The sequence below is a fragment of the Salmo salar genome, chromosome 22 (genome assembly GCF_965601325.2).
Source record: "Salmo salar chromosome 22, fSalSal1, whole genome shotgun sequence".
Lineage (NCBI taxonomy): Eukaryota > Metazoa > Chordata > Actinopteri > Salmoniformes > Salmonidae > Salmo > Salmo salar.
The window spans coordinates 39,947,930-39,964,328 of record NC_138312.1 but is presented as its reverse complement, the minus strand read 5'-3'; the positions used below and the strand labels follow the sequence as shown (position 1 = coordinate 39,964,328).

Here is a 16,399-nt window from a genome sequence, read left to right as displayed (position 1 = left end):
GTCAGCCCAGTCCAACTCGTCCTGTTCCCGCTCCTCGCACTAGCCTTGAGGTGCGTGTATCCAGTCTGGCATCTCCAGTACCAGCTCCACGCACCAGGCCTCCAGTGCGTCAGCCCAGTCCAACTCGTCCTGTTCCTGCTCCTCGCACTAGCCTTGGAGTGTGTGTCTCCAGTCTGGTACCTCCACTACTAGCCCCGCGCATCAGGCTTTCAGTGCGCAGTCCCCGTCCAGATCTTCTGACGACAGTACCCCGTCCAGAGCTTCCGACGACAGTACCCCGTCCAGAGCTTCCGGCAACAGTATCCCATCCAGAGTGTCCGGAAACAGTGCCTCGTCCAGAGTGTCCGGCGACTGTGCCCCGTCTAGAGATGGCCCAAAGTCCGGAACCAAGAGAGACGGCCCACAGTCCGGAACCGAGAGAGACGGCCCACAGTCCGGAACCGAGTGAGACGGCCTACAGTCCGGAACCGAGTGAGACGGAATCGGCGCAGCCAGTCGCCCTACAGTCCAGAGCTCCCAGAGTCGCCCTACAGTCCGGAGCTCCCAGAATCGTCCGTCTGCCCGAGGTCTACAGCGAAGTGCTTCAGCCCGAGGTCTACAGCGATGTGCTTCTGCCAGAGGCATTCAGCGGCGGTGGACAGGTTACGTGGGGAACTAAGGCCAGACCCTGAGCCACCTCCACAGTAGGAGAATTGGGGAGGGGGGGTGTAGCACGGGAACCGTTATTCTTTTTGTGTGAGGTGCATCCGGGGTCTGCACCTTTGGGGGGGGGGGGGTACTGTCACGTTCTGACCAGTAAAGGGGTTATTTGTTATTGTAGTTTGGTCAGGATGTGGCAGGGGGATATTTGTTTTATGTGGTTGCACAGCTGTGTTTAGCCTGTAATCCAATTTGTGCGTTTTCTTGTTTTGTTTTCTTAAGTGTTCTAAATAAATATATAATGAGCACTCAACCCGCTGCGCTTTGGTCCACTTACTACGACGACCATTACAACTAACGTCCATCCTGACAACATGAGTGGAATTCATTAGAGCTTGAATTGTAGTCATTCAATTAATTTAAATGATCTAAATGGGTAAAGATTCCACCGTGAACTTCATGTTAAGTGACACAGCTTCACTTCCGCAGAGAGTGTGACGGACCAGGTTTACCTCATACTCTGGCCTCCATCCTGATAATTGGCTTTAGAGCCTGCCTGCCGTATTGTGTGTCAGGTAAGTCCTCCTGAATTCGCTTAGCAGTGTCACTGCTGCTATCAGCCAATAAAGACATAATCCTGTGCAAAGATATGTCTGCCCCAACAAAGGAATCAAACAATAGCAGAGGAATAAGGGAGACATAGGACGAAGTCAAGCCATTTTAACAATCTCCAGGCGTTTACATTTGTTGGATGACATGAAAATAGAGCTCTTTGGCCACACACATCAGTGGTGGGTTTGATGTCGAACTAAGGATGAATATGCAGAAAATAACCCCATACCTACTGTAAGGGGTAAATATTAAATGTTATCGGGCTATTTTGCTTCCACTGGTTCTGGGGCACTTGTTAATGTCAACGGCATCATGAATTTTACCCAGTGCCAGAACCTTTTAACCAAAAATATGGTTGCCTTTGCAAGGAGGCTGAGACTTTGCCGCAAGTGGATCTTACAGCAAGACAAAAACCCAGAGCACACATCAAAATAACCTGTGGTTTGAATTGAAGAGGGCAGTCTAAGCCCTTAGATCGCAATATCTACTAAGCTGACATGTGGAATTGTTTTAAGATGGTCATAAAATATATCTTTTTGCCATTTGATTTTGAAATGTAGGACCCCTGAAGGCCAACTTTTGGTAAAAAAAAATGTTGGGGTGCTGAAAAATTGAATTTGGCCTTTACTGCAATAGCCCATAGAAACACATTAAATAACACATTCATAAATGGCAAAACACATAGAAAGTCAAAAAAATGATCATAAAAAATAAGGTTTTGAAGTGTTTTTTGGCAGATTTTACCCACTATGCACTTTTTGCAATTTTTACAGCATGGTACTTGGTTACATTCAGCCCACTCCCCTGAAGTTTTTGTTCGTCATACAGCAGAACAACTGAAACCTTTGTGAGAGTCTCCCCTTTCGGTATTGTTGACATATTAGTTTGTAGCTATAACGGTTTGGTCTGGACAGTTGAGAATTCAGATGACTGCTATAAAGCTTGTGGATGTCATAGAGCCAAACAACTGACACTCATGTTCGCGAGAGTCTCCTTTGAAATTGGTAAAATAATGTTTGTAGCTCAAAGGTTCGGGTTTCACAGAAGATTTCGTGATGATTTTCTGGTCCATTTGTAGAAAAAGGCACCTTTCACAAACACCATGTTATGGAATAGGCGAAAACTTTATATAGGCGGAAAAAGGGGAGCTATTCTATATTCAAAATGATGTCACGTGTGACGCATGGGTGCGTCAATTGACTCTAGGGGTTTTTAAACAAATCAAAATATATTTTTTATTTGAGATTCTTTAAAGTAGCCACCCTTTGCCTTTTGCCTCAAAGTAGCCACTCTTTCTCAACCAGCTTCATCTGGAATACTTTTTCAACAGTCTTGAAGGAGTACCCACATATGCTGAGCACTGCTTTCCTTCATTCTGCGGTTCACCTCATCGCAAACCATCTCAATTGGGTTGAGGTCGGGTGATTGTGGAGGCTAGGTCATCTGATGCTGCGCTCCATAACTCTCCTTCTTTGTCAAGTAGCCCTGTTAGGTCATTGTCCTGTTGAAAAACAAATGATAGTCCCACTAAGCGCAAACCAGATGGGATGGCTCATCGCTGCAGAATGCTTTGGTAGGCATGCTGGTTAAGTGTCACCAGCAATGCAACCCCACACCATCACACCTCCTCCTCCATGCTTCATCGTGGAAACCACACATGCGGAGATCATCCGTTCATCTACTCTGCATCTCACAAAAACACGGTGGTTGGAACCAAAAATCTAAAATTTGGACTCATCAGACCAAAGGACAGATTTCCACCGCTCTAATGTCCATCGTTCGTCTTTCTTGGCCCAAGCAAGTCACTTCTTGTTATTTGTGTCCTTAAGTAGTGGTTTATTTGCAGCAATTCTCGACCATGAAGGCCTAATTAACGCAGTTTGTACAGCTTGCTTGGCCCGTTGTGTCAAGTCACTCTTGTTCACACTGACCATGTGCAATGCCATAAGAATCATCAGATCTTTCCTCCTCTCTGTCACGGATGCCATGGTTGCCTTTAGTTTGAAGATGTAATCCGGAGACAGGTGCTTTATACAACAGACTTCTGTGTTCTCTTTTCCACTCCCTCTGCATTTCAATCAAATACCAGAATTCTATTAATCTCCTTATCATACTCTGCTTCTACCAGACATTCCACTGATTTCAAAACTCGGTCAACTTCTTCCGTGATAACAACACTGTTGATCGTTGTTTCTTCCCCATCACTGTCATCAGAAGACTGCAATGTCTTCTTCAATGAAAATGTTTTTACCTAAATCTGAGATTTCCTCATCGTCTGATTCATTTTCAGTCACCATGACATGATCGTCCACCAGAATGTAGTCCATTTGATAAATTCAGGGCAGCAATGTAATTGAGAGCAGTAGCAACCCATTTGCAGTTCTCCATGGCTAACGTTATATCTTTAAAAAAAACTGCAGTAGAAAGGATTATCTATGCATACCGAGCAGCTCATTTCATAGACAGAAGATGCTACATGACAGAACAATCTGAAACTCATCTCTCGGCATGTCCAGCCCACTCATTATATCAGCCAATCATGGCTAGTGGGAAGGTTCCCAACTTTTTCTGTGGTTAAACCAACTAGGCTCGTAATTTAACAACTTTATTCGTATTTACAGATGGCATACAAGTTTGTTATTAAGGCACATGAAAGTTCAAATGTTTCAGAAGGCATTTCTGCCCAAACAACGCATTTTAATAAAAAAAATAAAAAATAAACGTTCAACTGACTCTCCGGTGAAGTCGTGACTTGCAACATACACCAAGTTTCCTGAAACGGGTCAAATATGGAACGCCCTGAAGCCCAAGACTCCCCCTCCCCCACAAAAAAAAGTTGACTCTTGGAATTATCTTGTTTGAACGACTTAGTATCTCGTTCAAATGACTTAGTATCTCATTTGATTGACTTAATATATAATTTGAATGATTTACTGAAATGTTTTTTCTAAGTCGTTCAAACAAGATACTAAGTCGTTCAAACGAGATAATTGCTATTTTGTCTAATAATGCCTAATTTGTTATGCACCTTGTCAGACAATGTAATGTTTGCTGCAGCCATTCATTCACTGATTCCATCCATTGATATGACTGCCAGTTCTTTGATAGCCTAAAGCAGGGCTGCTTTTGAATGTCAGAGCATGTAAGTGGGGGAGTGTGGAGAGAGAAGCAGAGCATAATTGAGCACATTAAAAAAAAATTGTTGGCCTTCTCTCCAGCTCCAATTTCACTCTGGTACTACTCAGCCACAAGCTCTGGGCATGCTCTGCCTCAAATGTTGTTTCCTTTATCAACATTATTTTAATTAGGCCTATTCAGTTGTAATTATTTAGCCTATCACACCCACAGTAGCCTATTTCTAGTTTATATTTTAACATTAGGATATGTGGTTTCTACTTTGAAGGACTTAACATGTATTAATGGATATTTTAGGTAGGCAATACATAGGCTACTGTTCTTGGAATAGAAACACCCTAATATAAATCTATTTAATTATGCTAAAATATCAGAAATAAATCGTAAATAATAAAGGGCAGTATCAGCTCATTGTCATGAATATTGGGGAATAAATCATTTTAAAATGTTTTGGGTACATAAGGAAGCACCAACAAGCTTCATATGTGCATTTAGCGTGGGAAATCCATACGACAAACTAAATACTATTAGAATTATTAGAAAGACAAAATTACACAAATCTAAAATGGAAAAATACATTGAGATGAAGTTGCCCCCATGTGGGGATGCTAATTCTCAAAAATGTGGATATTTCTTACAGTCTATTGTGCCATTTTTTTTATTGGAGAATGCAAAAAAGTAGGCGGCCAGTATGGTGCAGTAAACTTTAGTGAACTATTTACAGAAAATATATACAAAATAATAAATATAGGAGCAAATCAGCCTGAATATCAGGACACACAACTGCAACGCGTTTCGACTACTAATATCAGGAATCAAGGTAAGACCCAGATGCAGACTGTCGAAGTAACACTGTTTATTGTAGCAACAGGGGCTGGCAAAGACAGGTCAAGACAGGCAGAAGTTGATAAACCAGGGTAAGGAAAAGGTACAGGACGGCAGGCGGACTCAGGGACATGCAGGGTTCAGTAATCCAGAGGTGGAGCAAAGGTACAGGATGGCAGGCAGGCTCAGGGTCAAGCAGAGAGGTCAGGCGGGAGGGTACAGGGTCAGGACAGGCAAAGGTCAAAACCGGGAGGACTAGCAAAGAGAGGCTGGGAAACGATAGGAGCTGACAGGAAAAAGGCTGGTAAGCTTGAACAAAAAAGAGGAACTGGCAGAAAACAGACAGAGAACACAGGTATAAATACACAGGGGATAATAGGGAAGATGGGTGACACCTGGAGGGGGGTAGAGACAAGCACAAGGACAGGTGAAACAGATCAGGGCGTGACAACTAATTCATACTCACGTTGCATCTGAAACTGTTCTTTAGAGTTTGCAACCCCTTTGTCCCCACAAAAAGTGTGTTTCAAGCTCCAGCTATGTTCATTCCACCAGGTCCTATTGATCCAGCTGTGGATACGTAATACAGACTGGTGCGTAAAGACATATCCAAGCTAAAGGCAAAAGGAAATGTCAGAAATAACTTGACCCACTCTGAGAGACAAGCCCTTAAATCTCCAGAATGACACATACAGTATATAGTCATCCGCCCAGTGGACAAGGGAGGCGCTGTTACTGTACAAGACTACGCTGTCGATAAAAAGTACTCAGGCAACTGAATGATTACACGATCTATGAGACACGCACTACAATCCCCAAAAAACACTTTTGGCTATAATCTATCAGACACTCACCAAGGGCATGCACAGTGGTGATATCGCCAAAAGATAACACAGATACCTGGTGGTAAATACAGCTCCACGTTGGTAATCTGCAGTCTCAAAAATACTGTTTAATTATTGAAATCTCCAAAGGGACTGGACGAATCTTCTTTGTGATTCAGACATGGTCCAAAAAGGCCCAAAAGCATCTTAATAAGGCTAAGTTCATTGTTAGAACCTTCGTAGGAGCGTTGTTAAATCGCTGAGCTTAATGCAAAACAATCGTTATTAACATTGCACCTTCGTAATCTAATGCCTGCCTCAGACCACTCGGAGAACCTTCCTGCAAAGCAGGACATGTAAAATTTGTAGTGTATTTGAGGTTTAAAAAGGCTTCTGAAGTTTGTATATCCAAAACAAAATGTATCAACCGAAGCAAAAATCTCCATTAACCTCTCTGCGAGTAAGGCTAGTTTCCTGAATTTCCGCCTGTCTGACGTGCCCAAAGTAAACTGCCTGTTACTCAGGCCCAGAAGCTAGGATATGCATATAATAGAATTGGATAGAAAACACTCTGAAGTTTCTAAAACTGTTAAAATAATGTCTGTGAGTATAACAGAACTGATATAGCAGGCGAAAACCCGAGGAGAATCCATTCGGAAATAAAAAAAATTGAGCTCAGAATTTCTTCCAATGCAATGCTATTATAAGATCAAATTTACGCCTCCCAGATTGCAGTTCCTATGGCTTCCAGTAGATGTCAACAGTTTTTATACAAGGTTTCAGGCTTGTTTTTTTGAAAAATTAAGAAGTATTTGTTGTCGTTCTAAGTTGAGCGCCAGGGCAAAAGTAGTATTTTTGCGCGCATGAATGTGTCACGACTCCCGCCGAAGTCGGCCCCTCTCCTTGTTCGGGCGGTGTTCGGCGGTCGACGTCACCGGCTTACTAGTTACCACCGATCGATGTTTCACTGTTCGTTTGGTTTTGTCTTTATTGTTTACACCTGTTTTTGATTTCCCTAAATATTTTCATTATTTAACCCTCTGCCTTTCCTGTTTGTCTTGTCCGTGATTGTTTCCTGTTTTGTGGTTGTTGGTGGTTTTTTAAAACCATGTTATTTTCTGTGAGAAGTTTATTGATAAATTTGAGTAAACACGTTTTGTTTACACTTATTCCTGTGTCCTGCGCTTGACTCCTCTACTTCTCAATAGAAACCATTACAGAATGTGTGCGCGCTCTTCGTTCTTTTCCTTTGCTATTGAACATAGTAATCTCCATCTGAAATATTATCATTTATGTAGCTATTAGACAATCTGAGGATTAATAAAAAACATCGTTTGACTCGTTCGGACCAACTTTGCTGGTAACTTTTTGGAATCCTTTGTATGCATGTTGAAGGACTGGATTATTGAATTCAATGGCGCCAACTAAACTGCGTTTTTGGGATATAAAGAAGGACTTTATCGAACAAAAGGACCATTCATTGTGTAGCTGGGACCCTTGGGATTGCAAACAGAGGAAGATCTTCAAAAGTAAGTGATTTATTTTATCGCTATTTGTTATTTCATGACGCCTGTGCTGGTTTGGAAAATATGCTAATGTGAGGAGCAGTCCTCAGACACTTGAATGCTATGCTTTCGACGTAAAGCCTTTTTGAAATCTGACAATGCAGTTCGATTACCAAGATTCTAAGCTAAAAAATCATGTATGACACTTGTATTTTCATGAATGTTTAATATTACGATTTTGTATTTTGAATTTAGCGCGCTCCGATTTCACCAGATGTTGTCGAATTTGATCCCGCTAGCGAGATCTCCGCTCTAAGAGGTTTTAATTATAATCCACAAAATAATTCAAATTTCCTGTTGCTGAAGGAATATTTTCCTGATGTAGCAAACTAGCTAAAATTAAGATCCTACATCTGTAAGTGAGTCATTAGATGCTTTTTCTGCACACCTGCGTCACTTTATACAGGTTACAGGCATTCAGAAAGTATTCAGACCCCTTTACTTTTTCCACATATTGTTACATTACAGCCTTATTCTAAAATGGATTAAATAAAAAATTATCCTCATCAATCTACACACAATACCCCATAATGACAAAGCAAAAACTGTTTTTTAAAGAAATGTTTGCACATTTATTAAATATAAAAAAACATACCTTATTTACATAAGTATTCAGACCCTTTGCTATGAGACTCAAAATTAACCTCAGGTGCATCCTGTTCCCATTGATCACCCTAGAGATGTTTCTACAACTTGATTGGAGTTCACCTGTGGTCAATTCTATTGATTGGACATGATTTGGAAAGGCACTCGCCTGTATATACAGTTGAAGTCGGAAGTTTACATACACTTAGGTTGGAGTCATTAAAACTCGTTTTTCAACCACTCCACAAATTTCTTGTTAACAAACTATAGTTTTGGCAAGTCGGTTAAGACATCTACTTTGTGCATGACACAAGTCATTTTCCAACAATTGTTTAGAGACAGATTATTTCACTTGTAATTTACTGTATCACAATTCCAATGGGTCAGAAGTTTACATACACTAAGTTGACTGTGCCTTTAAACAGCTTGGAAAATTCCAGAGAATTATGTCATGGCTTTAGAAGCTTCTGATAGGCTAATTTACATAATTTGAGTCAATTGGAGGTGTACCTGTGGATGTATTTCAAGGCATACCTTCAAACTCAGTGCCTCTTTGCTTGACATCATGGGAAAATCTAAAGAAATCAGCCAAGACGTCATAAATGTGTTCTGTCTCCTAGAGATTAACGTACTTTGGTGCGAAAAGTAACGGCAGCTCTTTGTTAAGTGTTGCAGTAATTTCAGTTGCTGTGGTTGCTGACATGTATAGTGTTGAGTCATCCGCATACATAGACAAACTGGCTTTACTCAAAGCCAGTTGCATGTCATTAGTAAAGATTGACAAAAGTAAGGGCTCTAAACAGCTACCCTGGAGAATTGATATTTACCTGGATTATGTTGGAGAGGGTTACATTAAAGAACACCCTCTGTGTTCTGTTAGACAAGTAACTCTTTATCCACAATATAGCAGTGGGTGTAAAGCCATAACACATATGTTTTTCCAGCAGCAGACTATGATCGATAATGTCAAAAGCCGCACTGAAGTCTAACAAAACAGCCCCCACAATCGTTTTATCATCAATTTATCTCAGCCAATCATCAGTCATTTGTGCAAGTGTTGTCCTTGTTGAATGTCTTTCCCTATAAGCGTGTTGTCAATTTATTTACTGTAAAATAGCATTGTATCTGGTCAAATCATATTTTCAATACGTTTTTTAAGGGTTGGCAACAGGCTTATTGGTTGGCTATTTGAGCCAGTAAAGGGGGCTTTACTATTCCTGGGTAGCGGAATGACTTTTGCTTCCCTCCAGGCCTGAGGGCACACACTTTCTAGTAAGGCTTAAATTGAAAATATGGCAAATAGGAGTGGCAATATCGTCTGCTATTATCCTCAGTAATTTTCCATCCAGATTGTCAGACCGAAGTGGCTTGTCATTGTTGATAGACCCCAAAAAATGTTTACCTCTTCCACGCTCACTTTACTGAAATTAAAAGTCCAGTGCTTGTCTTTCATAATTTGGTCAGATATACTTGGATATGTAGTGTCAGTGTTTGTTGCTGGCATGTCATGCCTAAGTTTGATTATCTTGCCAATGAAAAAGTAATTAAAATAGTTTGCAATATCAGTGGGTTTTGTAATGAATGAGCCATCTGATTCAATGAATGAGGAAGACGAGTTTTGTTTTTATCCCAAAATTTCATTTAAGGTGGTCCATACCATTTTTCAATTCCTCATCAATCCAAGGGAATTTAACAGTTTTTACAGTCATTATCTTAATGGGTGCATGCTTATTAGTAACTGGAATAAGCAATTCCATAAATGTGTCAAGTGCAGCGTCTGGTTGCTCATCACTGCACACCACAAATAACATCAGAATCACTACAAAACATATTGTATGACTATGTTAGGCCTAGCCTTTGGTTTTCCTAGATATGGCTACTAAATTGTGATCACTACATCCTATGAATTTGGATACCTCTTTAAAGCACATTTCTGCAGCATTAGTAAAGATGTGATCAATACATGATTATTTAATTCCTGTGATATTTGTAACTACCCTGGTAGGTTGACTGACAACCTGAACCAGGTTGTAGGCACTGTTTACAGTTTGAAGTTTTTTCTTGAGTGGGCAGCTTGATGAAAGCCAGTCAATTTTCAGGTCTCTCCAGAGAATAGAATCAATCTAGGGAGTAGTGATCTCATAAGATAATTGATTAGACCTCACATAGCGGTAGGACTAATTATCTCACATGTTCTGGCAGAGAAGCAGCCTATATGAGCACTTTAACAGTAGCCTAAACGTACAGTTGACGTATCCATCACAAATAAATGAATGAATTTGAGCGATCAGGCTGGTTTCTGCTGCAAACAACATGGTTTTATTAGCCTGCCAGAAATGCTACAAAAATAGGTTTGTGATAGACCTTCAATTAAAACGTTTCACTTGTTATATCATAATAATAATAAATAATTACTAACCTTACTTTTCTTTGCAAACTGACAGCAACCGATTAGGCTATTTCAAATACTTCAAGCTATCGGGAGTAAAATATTCTGAGGTGCGCATGGATTATTTGGTCGTTTTTATTAGCAGGAATAAATTTAACTAATGTCTAATTGTTGAGTCTTTGGTAAAAAAAAAAAAAAAAAAAAAAGGTGTCACAATTCATAGGGGTATATTTACCAATCATGCCTTCTGCCAACCCTGGGCCCAGTTTCCCGATGGTGATGGAATTTAGGTTTACCAGTGTTTTAACGATGCATCTTTTCTACAACGCCGAAGATGTAACGTGTTTCCCAAAACACCATGCAGAGAAAACGTTTGCTAAATGCGTCATTGAGGCATGCATCGATATTTTGTCCCCCCCCAATATATCACTGAAACATAACTATGTAATTTAAATAATATTAATAATACGCAATGAAAGCAATTGTGCTGATTATAGACACTTAATAGCGCGTTTTTAAGTTTCAAAACATTGCGACCCCCCCACCCTTTGCCTCACAATGGTTTGATCCACTGCCAGTTCCTTAGTTGGCAAGGTAACAGAGGGGTTGTATCCACTGTCTGAAAGGCACTCAATGAATGTAACTGACGTGAGGTTAATCCAGTCAATCGCGCACACACACTAGCTGAATATGCAGAGCTAGCGCGCAAATATGAACTATTAAGCTAGCTAGTACCTATTCCATTTATGTGGCCTCGTCAAAGATGGAATCTTTGCTATCGTCAATTTATTCCAAGATCAGCATGCAAATGATGTAAGTTAGTGCTTCAAAGTCCCTGTGATAAGGTTAGCGATAAACTGAAGTCCAAACTGAACAGAACTACACTCTCTTCTACCATTGTCTTAAATATATTTAATGGTCTCGTTGCAAAAGCTAAATTGTCGCAAGGGAACTTTTATTTATTTATTTTATTTCACCTTTATTTAACCCGGGTAACACCACTGAAACGGAATTGGTGCTCGCTAGCTTTGTAAATTCAGCTATTGTTGGAAGCCAGCCAATATGAAACAAACTATTAAAATTACAAAAGGTTGCAGCATATGTTGTGTAAATGGTGAACTCATACAGCTGTCAACTCTTGTCATTTTAATCCGTTTCACATTTGCTAGCTACCTTTTAGATCGAAGCCCAAATAGAATGATAAAAGATAAGATGATAGAAGCCCATCTCCTACTGTAAATAACCTACACACTGTGTGTGTGTGTAGCCAGCCAGCCAGCCAGCCAGCCAGGTCGAAAAATAAAAGACAGACATCAGAGTATTTTTCAGTACACCAAAATGCAAAGTAAGAACCCTAGTAGCCTAATATCTCAAAGACTAGTTGATAAAATGTTCATAAGAAAGAAATGAAATTCTAATGGAAATGTTTCACAATGATGTCATTAGGCAGAGCAGGCAACAGATGGCACACAGACAGCAGAGTTGGGGACAGATATGCAGGGACAGACTGGCAGAGACAGGGAGTCTCAGGTAAGTTTGTTGAGTCTTTGTTTGGCAACATTATGAAAGGTTCTCAATTTTTTTTACTTGTAAAATAGGAACATAATTGGAAAATGCCATGGATACCCCCTCTCTCAACTTAAACTTGTGACTGAACTAAGATTTGTTAAAGGCAATGGTATTGCGGTTGTGATTAGTTGTGTAGTTTTGGGTACCGGTAGTTAGGAGTACGGCAAACACCTTATTTCTTTGGTTCCTCAATATTACATTTACCATATTACAATGTAGGCTATGTGTTACAGCACTACTTTTGGTGTCCGCCTCAGGAATTGCTCTTGAGAAAATTTCATGTAATTGTCCCCTCCAAAGTTGATATCAGATTTTCACCCCTGATATTGATAGGATCGAAAGAAAGGGAGAGCTGCTCTCAGATGTTTTAAATGTTTTATTTAACCTTTATTTTACTAGGCAAGTCAGTTAAGAAATGTTTACATAAATCCTGATTATTTCCAGGGATACACAACGTTAGAAAATATATGTAGATATCTTTGTTAGAAAGAATACTGTGATTTTCTTAATGGAGTGATGCTGAATGTAAAAATAATGGCTCAACTCTCCCCTACTACCCACTGGACATGAATGTAGGTAGGATTGGAAATCAGTTGTCAAATGAATATCACAACAACAAAGAAGTATTTGTTATGCATGCATTTATTTATCTAGTACCACAATTTTTTGTTATTTATAAAATATTTACATTAAATGATGACACATGCCAGCAAAATAATTGCTAGCCTCACAATAACATAAAAATACAATCTCGTGATCCAATCTCAACTACATTGAGTGACACGGTGCAGAATGACGCAGTGTTAGTGAAGAGAGGTTTTGCGTCATTATCTCGTGTTCCTTATGAACTGTAGAAACTAGGTTGTGTCTTATTGTTGAGCTTGCCTTTAGATGTTACCATCGTAAATTATAGCCCTCCAGTTGGGGAGTTGTCTCTTGACTGCGGTGAGAGCAAAGAGAACAAAAAACAGGTGTTTTATTAGATGTCACAACCTGCAGTAAACTTATTACAAAAACTGTTTACGTCAGTTCATTTTAGGAATCTAAGCAGCAAAATGCAGTTCTTGAGTTTGTTTTGGAGTCCAATTGTTACAAGTAAATATAATAATCTGCACATAATGTCCAATTGGTAGAAGTCTTCAAAAACAGTCCATGAATTGTAGAGCATTAGACAAGGGTAGAAATCAGAGGGCATGAAGTGCAGGATGAGGGAAAGTCTCTATGCAGGGCCCACAGAAGAAACTTCTGTCTTGCTTGCTGATACAGACGTCTCATCTTCTTCTGCTTTCATCCCTACAGCGGCCAGCATGCAGCCACGGAACTGGAAGGGAAAATAATGAAAAGCAATGAGCATAACACATTAAACAAACAATATAATATGTTGCTGCTCGGTCAAACTCAAAGAGTAAGTAGAAAAGGTAAAACATGTATAAAGAATGAAAAGCAATGAGCATGACAAGTCAAAAATACATTTAACAAAAAATCTATTCTAATGCTGCTAGGTCATACTCAGTGTTCCAAGTAGAGAAAAAAATGGCTGTTACCAACCTGTTTGTTCATCAGCACATAGATAATGGGGTTGAACAAAGCTGAGCTCTTGGAGAAGAAGGCAGGTATAGCCATGGACTGGGCAGTGAAAGCAATTCCTTTGTTGAAGAAGATCCAGGCAGCAAGGCTGGCATAGGGGGTCCAGGCGATCATGAAACCACAAACCATCAGGACGCACATACGTGTGACTTCCTTCTCAGCTTTCTGGGTAGATGCTGAGTCCTGCTGGGAAGCTGCAGCCTGAAAATGAAGATAATCAAGACATCAGAGCGGAGAACTATCATTTTGCACACTATGTGGAACTGCTAGATAAATGTTGTTTTTGTAATAAGTCACTTACCGCTTTGACTGTGAGGACCAGGCTTCCATAAGTGAAGGCGATCAAACAGACTGGTAATATGAAGTGGCAGGTAAACATGTAGATCACATATGATTCATTGTTGAAGCCTTCGGCCAAGGTGTAGTAGTCAGGTCCACATGAGCACTGCATGCCCTCTGGGATGTACCTAAGAGGAATAGAAATGCACAATATTTACATTGTGTGTGAGTGAGTAGGATTGGTGGTGGATGGAGCATGACTTGAATAGCATGTGAATAACATTTGATGTTACTTCAAATTTTCTACACTGGTTACAGCTTACCTGGACCATCCAACCAGTGGGGGAGCAGCACAAGCCATAGCAGCTATCCAGGTGAATGCAACACCAGCACCAGCATGGGTGGAAGTGAACGTGAAGCTTCCCATTGGCTTGCAGACCACAATGTATCTCTCGACAGCCAGCACTACCAGAGACCACAGGGCAACCTCACCTGGAGAATGAAACCACAATCTGAAGTCATTTATTTCTGTTCTAAATGTTCTAAACTTTGAGTACAGTACTTTCAATTCCAAATTGATTTTCAATTACTTTGGGTACAGCGTATCATTATTTTAAATGAGTTTAAACTGAAGTAGATTCCATAGTATTTTTTAAGATTTCTTACCTCCAAGTGTAGCCATGAAGCCCTCAATAGCACAGCCCATTGGCCCAAAGACGAAATAGCCGTTAAGAGCAGATGTGATGGTGATGGTGAATCCAAAGAGGACCATGATCATTCCAGCTGCAGCCAAGTTGACCAGGATGAAGTTAAGGGGTTGCCGGAGCTTCTTGTTTGTGGCTGTGACATACAGGGTCAGACCGTTGATGGGGAATCCAAAGCAGATCAGGAAGAACATATAGAAGGCAAGACAATAGTATTGCCATGGAGGCGCCAAGTAGTACTGTTGGTATAGAAAAGGACTCCTTACAAGCCCAGTCCTGTTGGACATGGGGATGTAGAAGTTGCTTCCTTCCGTGCCGTTCTGCATCTTCGCTCAGTGGATATCCAACGAATGCAAGAGAAAGACAAGCTGAGATCTGATCTGGCTGTCAACCTTTGCCTATGCTAGGTTGTCCAGGTAGGGGGGTTTATACCATTTTGGGTCCCTATGTCATTGGGTCTAAAATTGGCTAAATTGGCTTAGGAACTAATTAGTTAATTGATCTTAACCTCAGATAAGGGAAAGGGCTTATTGTGACTAAATCATCTAATTAAACTAATTAAAGAATAAAGATTATCACACTGACCTAGTTTTATTGACACCTGCTAGCAACTACAGTGCCTTCAGAAAGCATCCATACACAATAACTTATTCCACATTATATTGTACAACAGACTGAATTCTAAATAGATTACATAGATGATTTTATCACCCATAATGACAAAGAGAAAACAAGTTTAAAAAAAATGTCTGCTAATTTATTGAAAATAAAATACAGAAATATGGAATTTACATACATTACCATTCAAAGTTTTGGGGTCACTTAGAAATGTCCTTGTTTTTGAAAGAAAATCACATTTTGTCCATTAAAATAGCATCAAATTGATCAGAAATATTGTGTAGACATTGTTAACGTTGTGAATGACTATTGTAGCTGGAAACGCCAGATTTGTTATGGAATATCAACATAGGCATACAGAGGCCCATCACTAGCAACCATCACTCCTGTGTTCCAATGGCACGTTGTGTTAGCTAATCCAAGTTTATCATTTTAAAAGGCTAATTGATCATTAGAAAACCCTTTTGGAATTATGTTAGCACAGCTGAAAAGTGTTGTCCTGATTAAAGAAGCAATAAAACTGGCCTTCTTTAGACTAGTTGAGTATCTGGAGCATTAGCATATGTGGGTTTGAACTGCAGGCTCAAAATGGCTGAGAAATGAAAGCTATTCCATGTGAGAAATTGCCAAGAAACTAAAGATCTCGTACAGCGCTGTGTACTACTCCCTTCACAGAACAGCGCAAACTGGCTCTAACCAGAATAGAAAGAGGAGTGGGAGGCCCTGGTGCACAACTGAGCAGGAGGGCTAGTACATTAGAGTGTCTAGTTTGAGAAACAGATGCCTCACAAGTCCTCAACTGTCAGCTTCATTAAATAGTACCCGCAAAACACCAGTCTCAACGTCAACAGTGAAGATGCAACTCCGGGATGCTGGCCTAGGCAGAGTTCCTCTGTCCAGTGTCTGTGTTATTTTGCCCATCTTAATATTTTATTTTTATTGGCAAGTCTTAGATATGGCTTTTTCTTTGCAACTCTGCCTACAAGGCCAGCATCCCGGAGTCGCCTCTTCACTGGGTGTCCAGGGTGTATTTCATGGCTACAAATGTGAGTACTACAGGGTGATAAT

At 40.3% G+C, this 16,399-nt stretch overlaps 1 protein-coding gene across 1 annotated transcript; it reads right to left on the bottom strand.

Moving 5' to 3' along the window:
• Positions 1 to 12,767: 12,767 nt before the first annotated feature.
• On the bottom strand, positions 12,768 to 15,114 carry LOC106583538 (green-sensitive opsin-2). Its single transcript, XM_014167841.1, has 5 exons — positions 14,676 to 15,114; positions 14,333 to 14,501; positions 14,032 to 14,197; positions 13,692 to 13,931; positions 12,768 to 13,464 (listed from the first exon to the last, which is right to left on the bottom strand). The coding sequence occupies exons 1-5, from the start codon at positions 15,037 to 15,039 to the stop codon at positions 13,363 to 13,365; spliced, it is 1,041 nt and encodes a 346-aa protein (XP_014023316.1). The 5' UTR covers positions 15,040 to 15,114; the 3' UTR covers positions 12,768 to 13,362.
• Between the last annotated feature and the right edge of the window lie 1,285 nt (positions 15,115 to 16,399).